The 24,695-nt window shown below is 47.9% G+C and overlaps 1 protein-coding gene across 11 annotated transcripts in view; it reads right to left on the reverse strand.

The window, feature by feature from the left end:
• Window positions 1-24,695, reverse strand: part of PDS5B (PDS5 cohesin associated factor B) — a 2,333,811-nt gene that overhangs the window by 2,189,025 nt on the left and 120,091 nt on the right. For all 11 annotated transcript variants that reach the window (XM_069639007.1, XM_069639003.1, XM_069639002.1 and 8 more), the window contains one exon: window positions 8,874-9,077. In XM_069639007.1, coding sequence (XP_069495108.1) covers window positions 8,874-9,077 — 204 coding nt within the window. The remainder of the gene's footprint in view (window positions 1-8,873; window positions 9,078-24,695) is intronic.

The raw sequence follows: 24,695 nt of genomic DNA on the forward strand, positions 1-24,695 counted from the left end.
GTCTTCCGAATTCAGCTGAAACTTTGGTGGCATCATGCTGGACCTCGAGAGACGTGAATCGAGTCCGAAAAGTCCCCTCACCAGAGCGCTGGACCTTGCAAGTGACGAGAATCCGACCAGCAAAATTCAGTCTTCTTCTGGCTCCTGAAAAGGGCGCCAAAACCACAGAGCCGCATCCAGCCACGAAACAACTCTTGCCTGGAGCCTTCACCGTTGATCCCTGCTGCAGAAACCCTTCAAGTGTCAAGTCTTCAGTCTTGATGAGAACATAATTTAACGACCAGGTGTTTGGTTGCAGATCCTATAGTCTTCTTGCTACAGCTCCTCTTCCGTCCTAAGGTGCTGTGATGGCTGGGCTATTTACTTACTGCAAGCCTATGAAATTTCTGTAAAGCTTTGGGGTGTTTCTGTGATTGGGAGTCCTCTCATCCAGTTCACCCAAGCCCATTGCTGGAATCCTCCTACGGTGTCTTCTCTGAAGTCCCTGTACCCGATCTAACTTTAAAATGAACTACTTAATTGTTGAACAGTCTTCCAAAGGAAATATGACTTTTGCCTGCAACAGACCCTCTCTCACTCACTCTGCCTACAGCTGGCACCTAGACCACTATGGTCCCTCTTCTGCCTCTGAGAACTCATGCAATAGAATAACGAAGGACTGGATAAGGAAAGGATTCGGTCTTGAAAAGTAAAAGTACTTACTTGTGAAGAGTTGGTTGGTGCCTGTAACTCAGACAGTGAACAGTCACAAAGTCCTTACTTACCTTGGATGTGTGTTGTGGCATTCTGAAAAGTATATATAAAGGTTAATTTACTTACCTGTTTATTGGCTGTGTCTCCTCCCCAGAAGTAATGCTGTTGGTTTCACTTTACTATTCCCGTTAGGATATAAATGTATGAGTGCCCCAATTGGGCCTTCCCATGACTTACTGCTAGCCTGTCTAGAATATGTCTGCCTTAGGTTATACTTACCTGTACGTTTCTGGTAGCTCCTTCAAAAAGTATGTAGGTTTTACTTACCTTGAGTTAGCTGTGTGCCATCCTAAAATAAGTTTAAAACCTATTGCTTACCTCAATCTGTGTTCCACTGAGCTGAAAAGCAACTGCAATTGAATATTACACCAAAAGGTTTTACTTGCCTATTATAACTGTTATCCTAAAAGTAGTTATAGGTATATACTGTTCCTTGAATCTGTGTTCCACTATTCAGAAAGGTATCCGGGAAACAGGGTTGGTTCATTATGCGATTTATTTGCCGTGTGTCACTGCATAACTGACAAGGTCTACTACCCTTTTATTACAGAAAGTAATCAAAAAAGTAACTACTGGTTTTACTCCCCATGTATAGGTGTGGCCTATACTAAATGTGTATGATAAGGTCTGACTTCCCTAGAATTGCTGTTAGGTATTTGGAATAAGGTTTTATGCTTTGGTCTGTGTACCTTCAAGCATTGTGGTGTGTTTTTGTCTCTATAACCAGTGCTTGCCCCAAGAATTAACGTGGCCTACTGGTATTTATAATAAACCTTTATTGTTAACAATACTTCTGGTTGTATGGTGTTTAAGTGTTTCTTCAGCAACCACTCTGTTGCCTTTGGACCCTTCCCCTTGCGCGCCCCCCCCTTAAGCACTCTTGTGCACACTCTCCTCAAACACTCAGCAGACACCCCCCTCCCCCGCCCCTTCGGGCTAACTGTCGCCCAATAGCTATCACTCCTTTCCTGAGCAAACTCCTGGAACAGCTAGCCATCTCCCAGCTTAATCTTCACACTGAATCTGTTGGTTGTCTTCATGACCATCAGTCCAGCTTCAAAGCAGCCAGAAGCACGGAAACTGCTCTCCTGAACATCCGTGAAGACCTGCTCTCCAACCTTGATTCTAACCTCCCCTCTGCCCTAATCCTACTGGATCTTTCTTCGGCCTTTGGCATGGTCAACCATGCCTTCCTGCTCCGTGGTAATCTGGGCATCACTAGTCAGGCGCTGGCCTGGCTGACTTCTTTCCTATGACCCACCCTCCCAGGTCCAACTTGGGTCCTTCCCCTCTCTCCACCTGTGGTGGTCCGCAGGGGTCCAAATCTCTCTCACTGGCTGTTCAACCAATATCTGGCACCTCTCGCCCACCGCATTGCTGCGCTCTGCTCCAACTTTCGGTGCTATGCGGATGGCACCCAGCTCGCCTTCAAACTCCCTTTGGCCATCTCTTCGTCTCTCATACCGACTGCCTGTTCGCAATCCGGGAGTGGTGCGCCGCCAACCGTATCTCTGCATGAATGCCAGTAAGACTGAGATCCTCCTCATCGGCACACCTGCACTCACCTTTCCCACTATTCTCTGGCCAGCCTCCCTTGGCCCTCTTCCTGCTCCCACCTGTGAGGCTAAGAACCTCTGTGTTACCTTTGGTTCCACCCTCTCCTTGTCCCATCACATTTCCGACGTCTTTAAGACATCAAAAAACTAACTGCACCTCCTCAGAGGTATTCTTCCTTTCCCCCTCCTTCCTCCAGAAGCTCACTGTCGCCAGAGCTCCTTATATCTACCGCCCTCTGCAACTTATCCAGAAAAGGACTGCAAGATTTGTCCTTAAGCCCAAGCATCATATCTCTCCAGCACTGAAATCTCTCCATTGGCTCCCCGTGGCTGCAAGGATAAAATTCAAGAACCTTTGCATTGTCCACAAGGCCTTTTGGGGGTATGGAAGCAAAATACCTCCAGCTTTCTCTTATGAAGTATCTTCCTTCTCGAGCTCTTCACTCTTCCTCCTCCAACTCCCTGAGGGTCAGTCGATTCTATAAGCAACAGGTTTGGGGCAGATCTCGCCCTCTTCGGCTCGTGCCTCCATCTGGAACAGCCTCCCTGCCCCTCTGCAACTTGAGCAGAACCATCTTTGGTTCCGGAAGCAGCTCAAGACTTTTCTCTTTGCTTCTGCCTTCTTTCTCCCACTTCCGTGTTGATCTCTTACCTGAAAATGCACTGGTTGGCTACTCTATGAATCTCGGACCAAGGTCCTTGCCCTGCCAGTTGCACAATTGCACGGCCTCCTGGCAACCCTGCACTTGGGGGCTGTATTCTGCATCCCTACTTTCCCACCTACTTGAACTTATCCAACACTTTTTGTCTGCACTTAACCCCTGCACCGCCACCGGTTGGCTGCACTTTTTTCCTATGTCTTGATCCTGTCTCGCACTTCTCCTCCTCTCTTTTCCCCTGCACTTTTTCCCCTTGCCTCTCCTCTCCCCGCACTTGAGCAATCTCAATGTCACTTGGCCTAATATGATCCTTGTCTTGTCCTCCCAGGTCCCACTCACCCCCCACACCCCTTGCCTCGTCGCACCTTGAAACACTGGTGTATAGGCGCGCTATAAATAAAATATATCATAATCCTGGGTATACTACAGGTTCAGTATACTTTCCAACAGCCCTCTCTCCCTTCCAAGATAAGCCGGCTGCTCTGTCTACACTACCATATACTCAGGTGGTACAGCCGTATCCAAAGAGTGCAGTCTTGCACTGTGTAAGGCAACTGGATGCAGTAACCCTGTGGGCGACTACGCCAGCCTTGTCCTCTTGGTAACAGGTTACCCACCTATTGGTATAGGTCTGTACTACACAAGTTGTTAGAGTGACTGAGCAGCCAGACTTCAAGAGGGGTAAATGTAAGCTGTAGAGATGTAACATGGACTGACAATTACAAGTATCCAAATAGCACTTATACTCAAGGTTTTCTAGTAAAATACTTCATTTAACGGTCAGTTTTAAATTAGCCTTCTTTAGAAAGGGCAATATGCAACAATAATAATACACTTCATAACACTTCCTCAGATTTACGATAAGCAAATAGATACCCTTTTGGGATGCCTCACACACACACTTCCTACGGCTGGGGGGACTTCAATTACTAGGACAATGTTTGGCATTAATATATCACTTTTTACACTTAATGCAATACAGAGGTTGTGGAAAAGGAAAAGGTTAGGGAAGGAAAAAGGTTAACAGGGTTCTCAGAGAATGTGAATACTTTTCAAACTCCCAATGAAGTCTAGGTTAGACCTTTCCCAGCAATACAAGTTAACATATGCACCACCTATAAGTGACAGTTAAAACCAAAGTGAAATGGGCCAGAAGAGTCAGCAGGGAGCCAGGACAGCCAAAGTCAATTTGAGCAATTTCTATGGAGCTGTGGCACTTCTTCAAATAGCACAAAGGTCTTGAACAAAGTTTAGAGTTTGTAGTAAGAAAGAATCACTGTTGGGACACAAGCTGTAAGGCTTGTGAAGGGCAAAGCTGCAAGCAACTCTGCAGTAGCTACTTCAAGTCTCCAGTGAGAACAACCAAGCTACAGACCAAAGAGCTAAGTACCCCTTCGTCAAGACCGTACCTTAGGTTGGAAGAAGAGGATCCAGCGGCTTCTGTTCAGGTTGCAGTCTTACAAAGCCCGAGTTCCTGGGCCTCAGCCGTGGAGTGCAGTTTGAAGGTCGGCGGCGACTACGGGCTCTTTCCAATTCAGCGGCACTTAGCGGTTTCAGCTACCGGTCAATAGCACCACCGCGGTTCATGGGACACTCAAGGGGCTCCCCTTACTTCTGGGGTCCAGCATTCTGTTGAGGTGGCTCAGGCTTGTGTCGTCCTGCTTCGGGAGCGTCCTCAGGATCTTCCAGGAGCTCGGGACCGGCTTAAACAATGCACTGGTTTCTGGTGTTCCTGACCCCTGGCACTCGGCTCCAGCAGCAGCAAAGAAGTACAGCCAGCAGGCAGAAGTTTTCCAGCAGAGTTAGTCTTGGCGTCAGTTGGTCCCACCAACCCAAAAGGAAGCAGTCGTCCGTTCCGGGCTTCTCTAGGCGATACGGAATTGGAGCTTCGGCACTGCAGCAGGGCTTCACCGGGCAGTTCAATGGTCTAGGAGGGTGCAGCAAGCTTCGCTTCTAGTTTCCTTCATTGGATGTTTCGTCCAGTGGTCGACTCTGCCTTCTGTTCAAGAGACCTTGCCTTTTATGCAATTTCTCCCATACATGCACAGCCTAGTTGCCACGCACACAACAGCCAACCAATCAGCACTGGGTGCATTCAGGTAACCATGGCGACTAAGGACAGGTAGCATAGGGCACCTCCCTCGCTTGCTGCTCTGCAGACACACTGGAGCCAGAGGCGGGTTTCAACACTGAAGCCCACCAAAGACAAAACAAACAAAAGGGTCAAATTTGGTTTGGCGCACAGAATAAAACCCAAGAAAGATCTCACAAGCAAGAAATGGCGAGAGAAAAAAGAAGACTGGGGTCATTTCGACAAAATGGACACCCATGGGTGCAATACTGCAGCTGAGGATTCAGCCTGCAGTAAAAACGCACAATGGTAGGAAAATTAAACCACTGCCACCAGCCATTAATTTTAGTGAGGGGAACATAAAAAATGTTACATGAATAAGTAGGAAATGGGGCTACTAATTAACCACCCAGTACTTCCACGTAAGATGCGGTGTACTGGACCTTCATAGGAAAAACAGGCAAGTAAAATCAATTTCACTTTACTACTCATGGGAACAGTAGTTTACCCAAGAGAAGGCATTTAAACCTTATGAAAAATCCAAAGGACTTCACTGTGACACTGCACTGAAGGTGCTGTGTGTCACAATACAAATGGTGATGCCTATGGAGTTTGTCAGACTTCATAGCCAAAGAAACACACAAGTCCAAATCAGATAAAAAATAAACGAGAGTGAGAAAAAGGTCTCACTCACTCCAGGATAGACATTAACTAGTCCCAAAGTCCAGCAAAAGAGCTGGTGGTCTCGAAGGTTGAAGGGAATTTGCACAGAAATGTTAATTCTCCCCAACATACTGTCTCAGTTGAATGGTTTTACTAAGCCTTCAGTTGCACTTCAGAAAAACTGTCCTAACAATGGTTACCATGTTAAACCAGACAAATACATCCTGAATGTGATTAGCTACAAGCCATATGTTGCTGCTACACTACTTTATTAAAACATTTACAGAGAGCGTTGTTGGCTTTTCCAAACTCACATTCTGGTTGGCAACACACTGCAGACAGTCCTCTCCTCGCTCACTTACTCTGGAATGCAAAACTCTCCCTCTTCGCAGTACTCCCACATGATCTCCATTTAAATCTAACCTCCTACCTCTTCTGCTTTCTGAAGAACCACTTGCATAGCATTCTATGCTACCACATCTTCCTGTTCTCCTCTCCCCTACATGACAACCCAGCGGCATGCATCCCTCACCCCTTCATCCTAAGAATCAGCACTTCCTACACTATCCCGTTCCGATATCATGCTCTACTGTCCTTGTCCCTGGTTCATGTTTCTACCACCCCTGCATCATCTGGTCTTATATACACACCCTCTAACCCATTGTTAAGGACACTGGTCTTCTGCTTTGTAAATCAATGTTAAAAGGTTTTTAAAGTATTTATGTGCCAGAAAAAGCAGCCTTTTCCACATAATTTTCATTAAATAAATCAAAATCATCCTCGACAGTCCTCTTAGAGCTTGCAAAGTGGAGGGTGTTTACAATATGAAAGAGGAATTGACCCCTAGTAACAAGAATACCACAAATAAAATGCTATCCTAGCCCTACGCTGTCTTTCCCCCCATCCCCTCCCATTTCCAATTTATGAGAATAATGCCAAACGTTTTAGAAAAAAGAAAGCAGCGCTGGACATCCTGTTAAGCAGAGTTGCATGCAGTACCCTCTGGGACCACCACACACAATTAGGACAGCATGTGTAAGCAAAACCAACCTTTGGTATAAGTCTGTACCACACAGTTTTTGGTAGCGAGCTGAGCAGCCAGGCTTATCTCAAGAGTGAATGTGAGCAGTACAAGTCATTACACAGAGGAGTTTCAATCACAATGGTTCAAGTATACACTTATACTCAAGGTTTCTTGGTAAAACACTTATTAATTTATTACCCAATCATTTAGAAGACATTTCACTAGAAGGAGGCAACTTAGATTTTGAGACAGTTTGAGCTCCCCTGAAATAGGAGCCAAATGGCAGTTCAGAGTTCAATTCAAGTCAACAGGCCTAGGCCAAAGTCAAACTCAATGGGCTATATATTCTGGATAGGAAAGAGCAGTTCTTGTATCAAACAGTAAAGTCTTTACAAAAGTTCTCAGAAGTAGTTTATGCAAAAAAGAATCACTTGTTGGGTCAGAAGCTGATCAGGCCTGCAAGTTGGGAAGGTTTCACGAACTTTCACCGCGAGAGTGGCGTTCTCTCAATCAGGTTGGCACAGTACCTTAGTATGAAGAAACAAATGCAGCTGAAGTAGTTGGTTCCTGGCAGTTCCTGCAGATCTCACTGTTCCTGAGCCTCAGTAGTGGGGACAAGAGGGAGGACAACGCAAACAAAATGGAGTCACTTCAGTTCGAGTAGCTGTTCTTCAAGCACACAAGCTGGTGTCCTTCCCCCTGGTTAATCCAATCAGCTTCGAGAATGATATCCAGGTGGCTTACGAGTTGATAGGTCCCACCAACTCAAAAGGAAGAAGTCGTCCTTGAAGGGGCTTCTCTGTCGAGAGCAACTTGGCAATTCGGACCAGCAGCAGGGCTTCACCAGGCAAACCAATGGTCCAGGAGTTGCAGCAGCCGTCCTCTTCCAGCTCTTCTTCGATTCTTTCGTTCCAGTGGTCGACTCTGCTTTCCAGTCCAAGAGACTCGCCTTTTAAACAGTTCGTTCCCTTTCATTCCAGCCTAGCGGTCACTCATTCAGCAAGGTGGCTGTCTTTGCCGGACAGTCAGCCAGCCAATCACGCCAGAGTGCAATTGGGTCTCCTAGGAGACTAAGCACAGGGAGTTTCGGGCACCTCCCTCACTTCCTGCTCACCCCAGACACTCAGGCCCCAGAGGCGGTCTTCAGTCATGAAGCCCGCCAAAAAGGCATACGAACAAAGGGACCAATCCTGGTTTGGCGCACAGAGACAAACACTGGAAGGACCTTTCCAAAAAGAAACAGCGAAAAAAGAAGACAGGGACCAATTTAAACAAAGGGGCTTAAGGCGCCATCTTGAAAAACATGGCTTCCATGATTTTTAGCTACCTGTGTTTGCCGTTGGGAAAAACCATGGTAGTTCCTTTGTAAAACCACTACCACCAGCCTTTCCAATAGGAAAGGGTAGCATTTGACTGCTACATGAGTACTTTAGACACAGGGGATACTAAGTAACACCTCCAGCACTCCATTTTAAGATGGTGTGTGCTGGGTCTAGGAATTTGGAAAGACTAATAAGTCAATTTCACTTTACATTCTCTGAGAAACAGTAGTTTATCCCAGAGAAGGTATTTAAACCTTTGCGAAGTCTAAAAGACATCCCTGTGTCAGTGCATTGAGGGTGCTGTGTAACGCACATGAAAAGATGATACCTATGGAGTTATCTAAAACCCCATTATCAAAGAACACAAGAGTATAAAACACAACAAAATACGAGAGTGAAAAAAAGGTTCACACTCTTTCCAGGTAAGAAAACCAAGTCCTCAAAATCCAGCAAAGTTGCTGGGGGTCTCTAAGGTGAAGGGAATTCGCACATTTATGAGAATTCTCCCTAACACAGCCCATGCCTACGCAATAGTTATAAGGATCATGGGTACTAAAAACAGAGTCCCAGCAGTCTAGTTTTACTGTATTAAGAAAGTAGCATCTAATGCTAGTTCAGTGAAGCACTGTCAGTAATAGAATAACTCATAAGCAAGTTTGTGTCCACAATATTTTAACCCATGCCATAGGATCAATATTACTCAAAGTGTACCTCCAGCATCCAATAGTCACATACAAGTTACATCCTAATGAGAGCATTGTTTTAAATTGGAATACCAAATACATTAGAAATTGCAGTCAAATGAATTCATAATGGGCACCTCACCTTCAATTTGTCGGGTGATGTATAGGGAGCTTCGGGGGCATAGATTCTGAAAATGTCAGCCAGACAGCATGCGACTAAGAGGCGTACATCTTTATCAGGATGCTTAAGGAAGAAATCAGACGCAAGGTGCAAAGCGAGATTCAAATATAGCTCCTTTTCTTCTTCAGAGTCTTGATCCATATCCATAAAGGTTTTAACCACCATCTGTAATTTAAAGTGCACATGTATTTTGCATAAGGATCCGCAAAATGAATGCACAGTCATTTTAAGAGTGCCTTCATTAGGTCACTTTTTAAAGGTATAACCATGCACATTTTGTTAGAAGAATACAAATAGGATCTTACCTGAACAAAAGCCCATTAACTTTATATTCCTTCTTACAAATAAAAAGAAAACTGACGATGAGGAGTGAGCAGAAATGTCTTATTAAAACCTAGACAAAAGGCCAGACCACAGGCCCAAAATAGATAAACTCATTTTCATTTGTGGCCAATTACAGAGAAGAATTCATGCCTGGACATTTTAACTGCCAAGTCGAAATTACCGATTTCCCCACATGAGGAAGCTCTGTGCTTTATTGAACAGTATCAAAGAAACATGTTACTTACCCCTTTACAGTACTGTTGCCGATTGTAATCTGCTGAAGATTCACATGCTTTGCATAGGTCACAATCTAGTTTTTGGGTCTGAAATTGGTAGTCATTTTTCATTTTTATGCAAGACAAAGGGGGGTCTGGGAATCCCTCTACCAGCACGAACACAGCTCAATGACCAGTTCTTGGGTGAATAACCCCTGGGAGAGACTCTACCAAGTCTTTAGCTCACTGTCTCTTTCACAGAGAAGAAATGTCCCCGCATATCAGTCTTTGTCCTGCCCAGCGGCAGTCCAACACCAAAATGCTAGGCAATTCTCCTCTGAACAAGAGTACCAACAATAACCCCATACACGTGTTTAGCCATTAGGTGGCAGCTGAAAATATTGCATTCGAGCAGAGGGAAGGGAGATGGGATGTGAGGAGGGAGAAAGAGCCTGTCGCACCTATTTCATCATTTACCCACCTAATGATTGGCCATGGTCATAGTGCTCCATATGGCCATTCCCACCTATTAACTGACCCCAACATGCCCAAAACAGAATTGTATTTAACCTCTTTCAACTAGATCCATTACACAGTAACATAAATGTTTATGCTGTATTCGGCCTGCCACTGTTATTTCTTTAAGAAAACATTTATTTATAACTTTCATGTACATCAAGTGCTATAAGCAATATAATAACAGTGTACACAGCTTTCAAAGTACCATAAACCAGTTCATAGATATAAAATACAACATAGCTAACAGTGTTATGGCTTGAGAATGGAAAACAAAAGACATGTCAAAATTCCATAAACATCATAAAACATACTAAAATAGAGCTTTAACATTCCAAGCTAAAGCCGAGCACAATCAGAGAATCAAATTTGAATAAGACAGACACTAAACACAAAGAAAAGAAACAAAATAAAGCTCAATTGCCACATCCGACTCAAAAACATCACGACTAGGAACAAACTGAGGCTAACCATAACATTCATTGAACATGGACCACATATGTGAGAATTCTCCCTCTTCCTGTAAAGGACTCTCATAGTTGGAAACCTTGCTGAATGACTTGCTTATCCTTTCTAACTGAGTTATTTCCCTGGTTTTCCAAAGTCCTAAAATTTGCTTGTGAGTTAAAACAAGCGCTCTTACAATCCAAGGTTTAGTACCAAAGGTAACTGCCAAGTCATGTCTCCCTAAAGTTATCAGAACGCACAGGATGTCTAAACTAGATCTACCCCGTCAAGTACACCCACCCAGTAATCTTCAACTTTCCAACCATAATCTAGCAAGTCCAAATCGCCAAGTTTGCATCGACAGAGAAGCCCCTGCAAGGAAGACTTCTCCCTTTGAGTTGGTGGGACCAATCAACTCCCAAGTAAGCCACCTCGACACCAAACTCGGAGCTGGTTGAATTTCCTCAGAGTTGTTGCAGGAAACCGTAGAGCCAGGGAGAGGGGCAACAGACTGTGCGTTGCTTGTAAAATGGCCTAAAGCTTTTGGAAGATACTCTGGACTGCCACGAAGCAGGACTGACCAAGCCCGATGCCCCTCAGTTGAGTGCGGAACCTCAGACGTGAGTAAAGTCCACCGTGACAGCCAGGAACCGCGCTTATTGCCATTTGCTGTACCGCAAGGAGCTGAAATGCGAAACAGCCACTGAAAGTAAAGTGCCAGTTCTGACAGTGCAGAGTCCCCCCCCCCCCACGACTTCCTCCCTCTTGTCCCCACGACTGACTGAGGCCCAGGAACAGTCAGACCTGCACAGGAACAGAGGTCTTCAGCTGCAGCTTTTCTTCTTTACCAAGGTACTGGAAAGCAAGTCTAAGAGAAGGTACCTCTTACTGTGGAAGTGCTTGTAACTTCTGCAACTCACAAGTCTAATCAGCTTGTGGCCCTACATTTGATTCTTTTTAGCAAAGACTCCTAAGAACTTGTGCAAAGATGTTTCCATTTACTTACCTGAAGTGCTGCATCCTATGCAAAGACTTTAGCCTATTGAATGGAATGACTCTTCTCTTGCTATCTCCAAGTATTTGCCCTGCTTAAGAATATTTGTAATTTCTTGTGTTCTAATAACCTTTGCCTTTTACAAACTATTGAGAGTATTCTGTATGCCAACAGTAAGGTATTAATGTCCCCAGCACCCTTGTTACTGAAGTCACCTGTGGGTGTAGGTTGTGTCTGTGGGCCATCCTAAAGGGGCCTTGTCTGATCCAGAAAATCACAGTGTACAGTATTGAAGTAGATTTGTGGGTTAGTAGTATATTGCTCCCTTCTAAAGAAGGCTTTATAACTGATAAATACATTAATTGTTTATGCAAGAAACCTTCAGTGTAAGAGTTTACTTGAATACCTGTAACTGTGAATCTTTGTCTAACTCCACTACTGCTCACATTTCCCCTCTTGAGATTAGCCTGGCTGCTCAACACGCTACCAAAACTGTGTAGTACAGACATACCAAAGGTTTGGTTGCCTATACCTGTAGTCACAGTTGCTTGTAGTGTTCCCAGAGGGTACTGCATTCAAACTTTGCCTAACAAGGCCCAATTATGCCTTGAATATTAAATTGAATTTGTGATTTTAGTGGATATTTTTCATTTGTATGCCAAATCTCTTCCACCTGTGAGAACCCCAGCACTTTTTGCTGGACTCCTGTTTTTTTCTTCTCATTCATTCGGTTTCTCTGACAATGGAAATCCCTTATTCCTTCTTTTTGTACTTTATATTACAGAGTCATGCTTTCCTCCATATTTTCCAACGGCATCTGTAATTTACTTTTGCAGCACAAAGCACCTTTCGTGCAGTGTTGCTGCGAGCCCTTTGGGCTTTCCTTTAAGGATTCTTTAATTTTCCTTGTGAAAACTAATGTTCCAAAGAATAGTGGGGATACTGTTTATCCTTCTTACCTTTTGAGAGATGAGCACACACCACCTTATGTGGAGTGCCGAGGGGTTACACTGTACTCCCTTTCTCTGCATTATCTCGAATAATATCTTTTGGTATGCACCAATTTTGATAACTTTTTCATTTGGGTGAATGTTATTGAAGAACACATCATTGTCCAAACAATAGCTGTAAGTTTATTGATACTTTCTTTTTTCTTGTTGTTGATTTAGCACAAGCTATTCATCACTTTGCCTAATTTTTCTATCTATATTGCATGTTACTGTATTTCTTCCTCTCAACACGTGTTTTACCTTGTGTATGACAAGGATCTTCAGGAGGGAGTCCTTTGTTTCTTTATGAATTTTCAAACCAATTCTTGCATTAGCTTTGCATTTCTTCGGACTCCAGACTGTTCGTTTTCTGGACAGCTGGTTTGTGATCCTTAGCTTTGGGAGATACTTTTGCCTCCTTTGCTGTTTATCCGCGATGTAGTCCCTTGGTCAGTGCTCCTGTAACATTTATGTTCCAGTGATAAGCATACCCGATTGGCTGGTGGCAGTGGACGTGTTCTACCGACTTTGGTGCATTTTTCCTACCCTGGCTGTGTTCAGAGCCACAGTAATGCACAAAAGGGTCCTCATTGACCCAAAATGCTGTCCGTTTTCTTTTTTCACCATTTCTTGTGCGCTTGTCCTTTCTTGGTCCTTCTGCATGGGGGAGATTCTGGTTTGACTTTTGTTTTCGGCTGGAATTCTTTGTGAAGCCTGCTGAGGCTCCAGCGTGTCTGTGAGGACAGGAAGCAGGGTAGGTGTCCGAAACTGTGCTGTTCTGTCTCTTCTGGCATGCCTGATAGGATCCAGTTCCAACTGGGAAGCTGGCTGTCCTGAAATGACAGCCACCCTCAAAGTGTGAACGTTGCATGACTGTTGCATTGGTTGGGTTCCTGGATAAAAGCCAAGCATCCTGAAGCAAAAAACAAGTCGGCCACTGGAATACAACCAAAGAAGACAACCTGAGATTCCTGCAGCAGCTTCCAGCGACTGGAGAAGCCTGCTGAAGTACCGCTGCTGCCCTGACCTAGTTTTCAAATCAACAGGTAAGCTACAAACTTCCTGCCTTGGATTTGACGACCTTCAGTTCAAGCCATCCCACAACAAACTACAACCTTACCAGGCTACAAAAACGCCAATACCCTGAGACCTCAGTGCATCGTCTTGCCAAGAACGAATCCTCCCGAAACTTTGGTTGACTCCTGCTGGACCTCCAGAGACAAGATAGCCCTCCTCAAAGTCCCCTCACCAAGGACCAAGCATACAAGAAGAATCAATCGGAGAACCATTCTACATTGGTGTCTGTGAAAAGGTGCCACAGATCCACGTTGGAGCACAAAGAATCCTTTGCTGAGGGTCCCCTCTCTCACCTTCTGCTGTGACATCCCTCCAAGTGTCCCACCTTTCATCATCACGACTAAGCAACAGGCGATCAGGTCTGGAGCCGCTACATCATGAAGGCATCTAGCTGGCTACATAGTCTTCATTGCGCATCAGGTACTGTGGAACACATGGTAATCCTTACCTGTAGTCATTCTGTCAATCTTTTGTTGCTGGATTGCCAATTCCGGTGTTTGGGTGTTCACACATACACATTCGCCCAGGCCTAACGCTTGTGTGCATTCAGGGAGCTTTGCCCGAAGTCCCTGAACCCTTTTTACCAACAAAAGCTTGCAACTTACTTGTACCTAAAGAATCCTCTGGAACTTTGCCTTTTCTACAGCTGTTCCTTACCTGCTTTCCCTCCAATCTGACCTTGACCTGGTGTCAAGTGGTCTTTATAAGCAAATCTGGCTCAAAGAACCTCACCCAGGAGGGAACCTGGGATAGAACAAGAACAGGAACACAATCCAAAACCTCACATAGTAAGCTTTGTACTTACCAGAAGTCCAAGATGACAACATTTTTATTTTTAACATGACACTGCAGTCAGAATGGAGTCCCTGAATATGGTCTGAAGACAGAAATGCATTGGACAAACTACGAACTGCCTGTGTCTCTAGAAATAAACAACTTCTTTTGAATTTTACAACTGTTGTCAAGAAGAATCTACATAAGAATTTTTTTTAAATACTATTATGCAACTATGTATTGTATTTATGTGATTACAAGTAGCTACATGAGTTTAATTAGAGACGGGGGTCCTTCCAATTTCCTAGGTTATTATACGTAGGATTAATTCTCCTGCTGCAAGAATATAAGACAGTGTTATAAAGATTCATTGGAGCAACAGGTGAGTGGAAGTACAAGTATTTATTTATAGTATATGGAGGCCCTCCTGTCCAGCCAGTCAACGGGCAAACTGCATATTCATGACACCTTAAATAGCTCTCTGGTTGGGACCTAGAATCCTTCAATGCTTCCCAGGATACAAGTACACGTGGCATGAGCTCTTACTGCAGCACAGAAACCAGGTAAACAAATGAGCAATTGAAAAATATACAAGATCAGGTATAACACAACACCTCCCTCCTCACAACAGATGGACTAACACACTCCTTCCTAATACATGAAGGTCAGATTCCCACCTCATGACTTCATGATCTGTCTCAAAGTGATTCTACCTTTGTTCCACGTCTGTCCGTCCACCCGTCCATCCTCCAACACCACTGCATCATCCATCAATTTACTCGCCGTCACGGGAACCACAAACGTATTCTCACCCTTCACCACTCCACTAGGTCTATGTACCCAAATGCGATCACTGTCTTAGACTGCAGTGAGCAAAGCTCTACTCTCGTTCTCCCTCGCTCTCCCTGAGCCGCTTCATCCCATTCTAGAAAACTCATGCTGCCTAACCCGAAGCAGCTTATCTTCTTAACACCTTCAACGCAACCATGCCCGTTTTAGTGTGAGGTGCCAACCTGTAGGAAAACACCAATTTCTCAATATACACCTCCCAGCACTTACAGCCATACGTACACCCTGCATCAGGGTCCCATTGAACCTTTGCACAATACCATTTGTGGAAGGATGGAAAAGCGATGTCTTGTGGTGTTCGACTCCATGTTCCGGGGGAATGTACTCATGATCCTCGAGGATAACTGAACACAGTTATCTATCAAGATTTTGTTCAGAAAACCTTCCATCCAAAAAGTGCACTACCGCTTTAAGAGTCTGCCTCCTGAAAACACTTAAACCTCCACCCATTTCTAGTAAAGGTCCACTGACACCAAAACCTACTTCTTAATACCTTCACTAGACCATATAAGTCTTGGAATATCTGTTGCAACATACTCCCATGGCAACTTCGGAAAGTTAAGTTGCTTGAGGGGTTGAATATGTGTTTTTAAGAACAATGTCAGAAGGTGCGCAATGTTTAAATTTCTAACTAACTATTTTTCTCCAGCATGGGTCTGGCATGGATTCACATGCTCATGAATATTCCCTGTCAGGTTGGGAATCCTCGGTAAAGAAAAAAATCAGTTTCAGTTTCACTTCTGAACTGTCTTTCTCCTAACAACCAATCACTGGTCTCTGGGTCATACTGCCCCCAGCCAATGACTGCCCTCTACCTAACCCGCACCTCTGGCAACAATCTTCAGATTTGGTAGCACGTAAGAGGCAGTAGGACCAAGAGAAGAGCCAGAGGGGTAGGCGGGAGGGTTTGCATGTGAATTCATGCTCCACAACAGTTACAGGTAAGTAACTTGTTCCTTCTCCAGCATGGGGTCTGGCATGGATTCACATGCTCATTAATAAAGAATACAGAGCAGTACACACATGCACAACCACGGGAGGTGGCAAGGCTCAACATTAAGCATCTCTTAACTCCTCACCAGGCTCATCTTCAAGCGAACAGGTTGCGCAGCACTGCTTGGCCGACTCTGGACTCCTCCCTGGAATCCCTGTCAACACAGTAGAACTTCGTGAAGGTGTGAGTCGATCTCCATGTAGCAGCCCTGCAGATGTCCAGCAGGGGCACACCAGACAGGAAGGCCTAGTTGCAGCGATCACTCTGGCCGAGTGGGCTCTCAGACGGCCAGGTAACGGTCAGTTTGCCAACCGGTGACAATGGGTGATGCAGCCAGAGAGCCACCTGGAAATGGAAGCTTTGGAGGGTGTCCGGTCAAAGGTTTGAATCCAAAAGGATTGAATGCCATAGGGTCGATTCAATAGGTCTGAAAACAAAAGGATTGAATTTTTTTTATATATTTTTTGGGGTTTACGTATAGGAAAAAAACCCCCAAAAAATACATAAATTCCACCCTTTTGTCATTCGATCCTTTTCATTCGAAACTTTGACCTATAACCGCTTTGGAGAGGGCCTTGCCATGGTTCAAAGGGCCAAATTTCACAAAAGGTTGTGACATCTTCCGGAAACTCTTTGTGCGGTCCACATAGAACTTCAGCGCTCTAGCCACATCCTGCAAGTGCAAAGTCCTCTCAGCCGGCAACGAAGGCGTCAGGAACAATACAGGTAAGGGCTCGTTTAGATATGATATATTTTATTTGTATCGCACTCGTACACAAGTGTTTCAGAGAAAGTCTGACGGCACCTTGGGCATGAATGAGGGGTGGGTCCACAGCACTACCCTCGTCTCGTGGAATGTCAAATAAGGTGGTTTACAAGAGAGGGCCTGGATCTCTCCCACTCGTCGTGCGGAGGCGATGCCCACAAGATAAGCAGTTTTCTTCAACAAAAATGTCAGCGACGCTGAATGCATAGGCTCGAACGGAGGACCCATGAGCCTAGTAAGCACCACATTGAGCTCCCACGCTGGAGCCTTCACCAGCAGGAACAAGTGAAATAGTCCTCTGACAAACACCTTGACCAAACGATGCGACCATAAGGATGATCGTCCAGGAGATCTGGTGTAGCGTGAGATAGCCGCCAGATGAACTTTGATGGAAGAAAGGGCCAGTCCTGCCTTGGCCAACAACAAATACGTAAGAACCTGCGGAGCAGTAACACGTAGAGGGTCGATCTTCATACAGCACCAAACAGCAAACCTCTTTCACTTGTGCCCGTAGCATTTGAGAGTAGGTGAAGCCCTGGCGAGCACCTCCTTACAATCCGCTGAAGATCGTAGCCCCCAAACTCTAGTGCTGCAGGAGCCAGGCCTTCAGGTTCAGCACTCCTGGGTCGTGGTGCAGAATTGCGCCTCCTTCCCTGGCGAGAAGATCTGCGACCACCGGAAGCTTGACTGGAGGGGACGTTGACATGTCCAGGCCACGCTGGTGCAATGAGGATCATCCTTCACCGGGACCGTCTGAGTTGATTGATTAGTCAACGAAGCAACAGAGGTACGCATACAGGAACAGGAAGTCCCAGGAGAAAGAGAACGCGTCCCCCATGATCCCAAACTGGGGAAACCTACTGGCAAAACTCTAGCACTTGGTGTTCGTCGCCGTCGCAAACAGATCGATCTGGGGATTGCCCCAACTGCGGAACAGGTGATCCACTTGGTCCTGCCGAAGTTCGCACTTGTGGCATGAGCACAGCTCCCTGCTGAGTGAGTCAGCGACAGGGTTCTTCACTCCTGGCAGATGAAACGGGTGAGGAACATCCCCTGGGCTATAGCCCAGTGCAAAAGGTCCTGCGCCTCTTTGCAGAGTACAGGGGATCTGGCTCCCCCTGCCTCCGGATGTAGAACATCGTGGTGTTGTCTGTGAAAGCCCGTACCACCATGCCCGTGGGGGATGGAAGAAAAGCCCAAAACACGGCCCGCAGCTCCAGAACGTTGATGTGCAATGTCTTCTCCTCCGCTAGCTACAGGCCTCTTGCATGAATACTTCCGGTGTGCGCTCCCCATCCTTCCAGGGAGGCGTCCGTCATGACCGTCTCCTGATGAGGGGGTTGGAAATCTGCACCTGCAGACAGACGTGTGCGCACTCTCCACCACTATCGCTCAACAGAAACTCTTGCCGAGCATGATCTTGTACTCAAAGCTTCCCGACACTTGTATTCAACGGGCATCGACAAATTCCTGCAGCGGACACATCTGTAGTCTGCACAGGCATGACATCACACAGAGTAGGGACTTGATGGACTTGCAATCTTTAGGGGGCAACAGCTGTTGCACCTTGCCCAGGATGGCTGATATCCTCTCCCCCTATGGAGACGCTAGGCAAGACACTGTTGTGTCGGGGTCCCAGAAACAGAGCGTCCTGCGATGGAGTCAAGCAGGACTTTGCATAGTTGATCAAGAACCCCAGATCAGTCAGGTGTTGGACGGTCCTCGCAGTGTGATCGACATAGATGTCCTTTGAGCCCGGCCCGATGAGCCAGTCATTAACTTTTTCAGATGGCGGAGGTCCAGAATGGGCCTCCAACTGCCGGTCTTCTTTCTGACGAGCAAGTAACGAGAGTACACTCCGAAGCCCCGGAGCCTCCCTGGGACGAGCTCGATCGCTCCCTTTTTTAGCATGGCCCATACCTCCAGCAGCAGCTGAGGGACGCGATTTTCCCGATTGGCTACTGGTGGTATCCGGGGACACTTCCGTTTGAACTGTAAGGTGTGTCCGTGGGCGAGAGCATCCAGCACCCAACGGTCGGTGGAGATGGTCTTCCACGCGCTGATAAAGTTCGCCAGTAGGCCTCCCACCAGGGTGCACATGTTTCGACGAAGCGCCACCTTGGGGGCCTTGGTGATGAAGATGTCCACCTCCAGACTTGGCGCAGCCCCTGTAGGTCTCCTGGGCCGACGAGCGGAAGGGCTGAAGGTAAGTCGAAGCACCTCCTCCGAAACCTTTATAAGAACTTTGGGATTTTCCTCCAGAAGTCCAAAAGGACGGCTGTCGTTGCTGAAGCGTGCCCAAGGCATGAGCAGTCTCAGTATCCATTTTGATGGCCTGGAGAGACTCGTCCACCGTCTTTCCAAACAAATTGTCCCCGTCGAAGGGCATGTCCAACACCCTTGGCTGAACATCCCGACGGATATTAGTGGCCCTCAGCCAGCCCCGCCGAAGGCAAACGCTGTTGCCCATCTGGCGGAATCTCGTGCCGGCAATGTCCGTGTCCACTATAATGGCACATTATGATGGCACCTCGCCTTCCTGTAGGATCTTCAATGCCTCTGCCCTCTTGTCGTCGTGATGGAAGTCCAGGAGGGGAGCCACCTTGAACCAAAGCCCTCTGTCGTAACGTGCCACAATGGCGAGGGCGTTAGCGGGCTTGATAGTCGTTACTGCTGACGTGATAACTCTTTTCCCCTCACCGTCCGAGGGGGAGGAGGTCGCTGACGAGGCGGAGCCCGAAGACTACTTCTTGGCCACCGCCGACACCACCATGTCTGGCAACGGCTGGGACCGTAAGCACTTGGGCGCAGAGTCCAGCACCCTGCATTTCTTTTCATACCGGTCCCTCTTTGTGCCTGAGCTGATGAAGGGTTCTTCATGAGGGACAACCCCTCGCCCCAATGTCGTCCTACAGCGGAATCGACAGCACAGTCTTCCTTTTCGCCTTGTGGCGCTGGTATAGAAAACCTTTCTTCTTCTCCTGCGGGACAAGCTGGAACAGCTCCGAGGCCCTGGAGATCATGGCATGGAACAAGCTTATCTCGTCGGGTGGTGAGGATCTGGCTGGTGGCAACGGGAGAGCCCACAGACCACCATCGGCATCTGTGCCGGTGCCAGTTGTCTCCAGGTCCGTCTCATTCCTCGATGGGGGAAAGAGGGAGGTGAAGTGTGGAACGGAGGAGGAGGAGGAGGAGGATGATGGACTCTCCTACGCTTGGATGGTGGTTCCTCCGATGGTGTTGGCGCCACGAGTGGGGCCGACGGCGTAAGAGGCATCCTTGTCCGGATCTCTGAGCACAGGGTATGCAGAGCGTAAGAATGTCAACTGAGATATCCCCAGGTGACTGTGGAGGCGACGAAGACAAGGGCATTTGCGGCTTAGGAAGCTCCTCCGCATAGTCACTGCCCTGCTGCTCGTCTGTCTCCTCGCCCTCACCTTAGTCGATGCACTTGTCAGGAACCCTACAGTAGGTCCCGCTCTCGAAGCATCATCTCTCCTGGGGGATCGGGAGGTTGGTGAGCTCCTCTGAGGAGATGTCTGTGCCCTGGAGGGCCACCGTGCCCCCCCCCTTCCCAATGGAGACAGTTTTGGGGAAATGATGGGCATCACCTTCTCCGGCGTCTTTTCGATGGGCTGGAAAGAGGATTCCCTCCTGGCAGGCAGGGATACTCTCGCCTTTGGGGCCGTGCCCTGCGGCTCCGCCACTGCGGCCTTTGCGAGGGACGCTGCCACCACTTCGATGGAAAGTTGGGCCTTCGTCTGATGCACCTGGGCCTTCAAGGCCTTGGCTTTAGGGGGAGGGTCGGGACCCCGCTGCCCCTTGGCCTTGTCTGCAGGGCCAGTCTGGGTCTTCTCCAAGAGCTTGCCCGGATGGTCCGACTTCCTCTTCTTCGAAGATCCTGAGCGTTGGCTTGTGGTCAAAGGCGCTGGAGACCTGGAACTCGCCCTGGCCGCCGAGGAGCCCTTCGCAAGGGAGCTCCTGGAAGCAGTGGACTTTCGGTGCTTAGCCTTATGTTGGGCCCCCGTGGGAGGGGCTTCCTCAAAGGTCTTAGAAGACTGCTCACCTTTCTTCTGGGCAGGGGAGGCATGCTGCCAGGACTCACCTGGAGCAGGGGCCTTGGCCTGCAACCACCCGTTAAGGCGCTTGCACCGTTCAGCCCGCATGCGGGGCACCCTCTCCCTACAAGCCGTACAGTCATCCTCCACGTGCGTCGGGTCCAAGTGCAGACAGTAAAAGCACAGGGAATGTCAGTCGTCTGAAAATACATTCCGTGGGTTGCAACCGGGGCAAACCTTGAAGAGAGGTGCATTGTTCTGCTCATCCGCCATGTCCACGCGGGGTAGTCCATGAAGAAGCTTCTGGAATCCTCCAAGAAGAAACTGGACAAAAATAAATAGAAATTGCCTTTGAGGGGCGCTGAATAAGCGACAACGGGTCCCCGTTAATCGGAAGATGGATTGATGGAGCTTGAGGCTCGATTGATGGAAAGAAATAGAGCAAAACTCTTAGAAAAATCGCAACACGCAGTAAAAGCTTGAGAGCTATAGCACAAGGACTCCCAACACTTGAACGTGCGGTAGAAATCTGAAGATGGCTGCCAGAAGAGGGGCTAAGGTATATGACAGTCATTGGCTGGGGGCTGTATGACCCAGAGTCCAGCGATTGGTTGTTAGGAGAAAGACAGTTCAGAAGTGAAACTGAAACTGAATTTTTCTTTTACTGAGGATTCCCAGCCGGACGACGGGGAATATTCATGATCATGTGACTCCATGCCAGGCCCCATGCTGGAGAAAGGGACAGTATGATCAAGAAAAGCTGCAGAGGGGCCGGAGGGAGGGTTGCATGTGAATCCATGCCAGACCCATGCAGGAGAACATTAGTTACAGGTTAAGTAACTTAAAACTCCTCCAGCACGGGGTCTGGCATGGATTCACATGCTCATGAAAAACAAATACATATCAGTACAACATTACACAACCAAGGCTCAACAGAAGCAACTAACTATTACCTCTGCAACAGGCTCACCTCAAGCCAACAGGTTGGGTAGCACTGCTTGGCCGACTCCTGACTTCTTCTTGGAATCTCTGTTGACGGAGTAGAACTTAGTGAAGGGGTGTGTGGACCTCCACATAGCAGCCCTGCAGATGTCCAGCAGGGGCATACCAGGCAGGACCACTGTCGTTGCAGTGATGGATCTGGAGGAGTGGGCTCTCGAACAGCCGGGCAACTGTCTCTTCGCCAACCGATGGCAGTGCTTGAGGCTCCCGGAAAACCACCTTGAAATGGAAGCCTTGGACAAGGCCTTCCCATGGTTCACAAACAGTTGTGAAGTCATCCCAAAACTCTTTGTGCACATCACGTATAACTTGAGGGCACAAACAACGTCCAGTGAGTGCAAAGACCTTTCCGCCGGTGACAAAGGTTTCAGGAAGAAAACAGGTAACACCAAAGGCTCGTTGAGGTGGAAATCCGAAGGAACCTTTGGCATGAAAGAGGGGTGTATACGCAGTACCACCCTTGATCGGTAGAAAGGCAGCTACGGTTGCTTGCAGGATAGGGCCTGGATCTCACCTACACACATCTGGCAGAGGTGATGGCAACAAGGAAAGCGGTTTTCCACAAGATTAACTTGAGTGGGGACTGCTGCATAGGCTTGAAGGGAGTTCTCCCCCCACCCATCCCCCCCCATGAACCTTGTCAGAATCACGTCTAGTTCCCATGCAGGGACAGGAGCCTTCAACGGCGGGAAAGATCGGAAAAGTCCTCTGAGAAACTCCTTGACGAGTCAGTTGGACCAGCGCGAGAATCATCCTGGGGATATGGTGTAGCAGGAGATAGCCGCCAGAAGCACCTTGGTGGAGGCGTGCACAAGACCAGGCTTTGCCAAAGAAAGCTAGTATGGAAGGATATGTGGAGCCAAAACCCTCAGAGGGGTAATCTTCTGCGACCAGCACCACGTAGCAAAACGCTTCCACTTATGGCTGCAGCACTTCAAAAGGTAGACGCCCTGGCCTTGGCGAGGACCTCCCTGCAGTGCGCTGGTAACTCATATCCTCCAAACGCTAAGACTGCAGGAGCCAAGCCTTCAGGTTCAGCGATCCTGGCTCGCGATGAAGGATTGCGTCTCCTTCTGGTGAGAAGATGCAGAACCACCAGCATCTTGACTGGCGGTGCTGTTAACAGGCTGAGGACGTGAGGGTACCTAATCTGCCTCGGCCACGCTAGGGCATGGAGCATCATCTTTCATTGGCACTGTCTAGTGTGTTGATGACACGTAGCAGGAGAGTGAACGGGGGAATGCATATCGAAACAGTCCTCCCCACATTAAAGAGAACGCATCCCCCCATCCCCCAAGCTCCTCGGCTGGTGGAACCTGCAGGCAAACCTCTGGCATTTGGAGTACCCAGCCGTTGCAAACAGATCGATCTGGGGTCTGCCCCATTCAGCTAACAGGCGGTCCATGTGATCCTGTCGAAGCTCCCACTCGTGGCAGGAGAGGAGTTCCCTGCTGAGGGAGTCTGCAATGGTTTTCTTGAACCCCCCCCCCTAGGTGAAGAGGGACGAGGAACATCCCCTTGTCAGCCCAGTGCCACAAGTTCTGGGCCTCCTTTAAGAGCGCCGGATAGAGTGCCCCCCTGCTTCCTGATGTAGAACATGGTGGTGCTGTTGTCCGTGAAGATCCTCACCACCTTGCCTTTCAGAGACAGTAGGAACGACTTGAGGGTCCAGAACACTGCCCGTAGCTCCAGGAGGTTGATAAGGAGATCCTGGTCCTCTGGCAGCCACATTCCTCTGGCGTGCAGACATTTGGTGTGCCCCCCAACCTTCCAGGGAGGCATCCATGGTGACAGTCTCCTGGTTTTGGGGGGGGGGGGGCTTTGAAATCCAGAGCCTTGGACGATGAGAAGCAGACACCAACCATCCCATCGCCCGTCAGAACTCCTTGTTGAGGGATCTTGTCCGTGAAACTTCAGGATACCTGTTTGAAACGGGCATCCAGGAATTCTTATAGAAGTCGGATCTGCAATCTGCAGAGGCGGATGAGATTGATGCAGGACATCATGGCCAGTAACGACTTGATGGCCTGCACCGTGGCCATCTTTGCCAACAATAGCTGTTGCAAGTTTCCTTGAATGGCTGCCAGCCTCTCTTCCAAGGGAGATGCCAGGCAAGACACTTAAGTCTGGCGCCTAGGAACAGCGTGTTCTGCAATGGCATTAGGCAGGACTTCGGCTAGTTGACGGATAATCCCAGATCCGTCAATAGCCAAGCGGTCGCCTGTGTGGAGGAGGTGGATTCCTCCTCCTCAGCTTGCAAGACAACCTGGGAGGGCTGTTTTGGACCTCCTGACCACCCCCAACCCCCTTTTTTCCTCCTTGAGGGTTCTTATCTGTGCCAGTATCTTCACCCCTTCTGGCGTACCTACAGACTTTGCCAAAGTCTCTGCAGTGGTGTCACACCATGGGGGCAGGGAAACTTTCTACACCATGGGAGCTACCTCGTAGGATCAGCTGCCTTAGCTGCAGTGGTAGTAGTAACCGTCGAATGAGTCACCAACGAGGTCGTTGCCTCTGCCGGTTAAACCTGCGTGGGCTGTGCGGCCTTCTTCTCATCAGTCCAGCTTAGCCGGGGTAGACCACTTCCTCTTTGAAAGGAGCTTGATGGTATGCTGGTAATGGACGCAAAAGGTACGATATGATATGGCATTTATAACACGCCTATGCACAAGTGCTTCAAGGCGCGACGAGGCAAGGGAGGGGACCAGAGGGAGAACAGACAACGATCCTACTAGGCCAGGTGTCATTCAGAGCGCACCCGTGCATGTGAAGGGGGGA

Source organism: Ambystoma mexicanum, chromosome 7q (assembly GCF_040938575.1).
Source record: "Ambystoma mexicanum isolate Mex_15411 chromosome 7q, UKY_AmexF1_1, whole genome shotgun sequence".
In the NCBI taxonomy this organism is placed as follows: Eukaryota; Metazoa; Chordata; class Amphibia; order Caudata; family Ambystomatidae; genus Ambystoma; species Ambystoma mexicanum.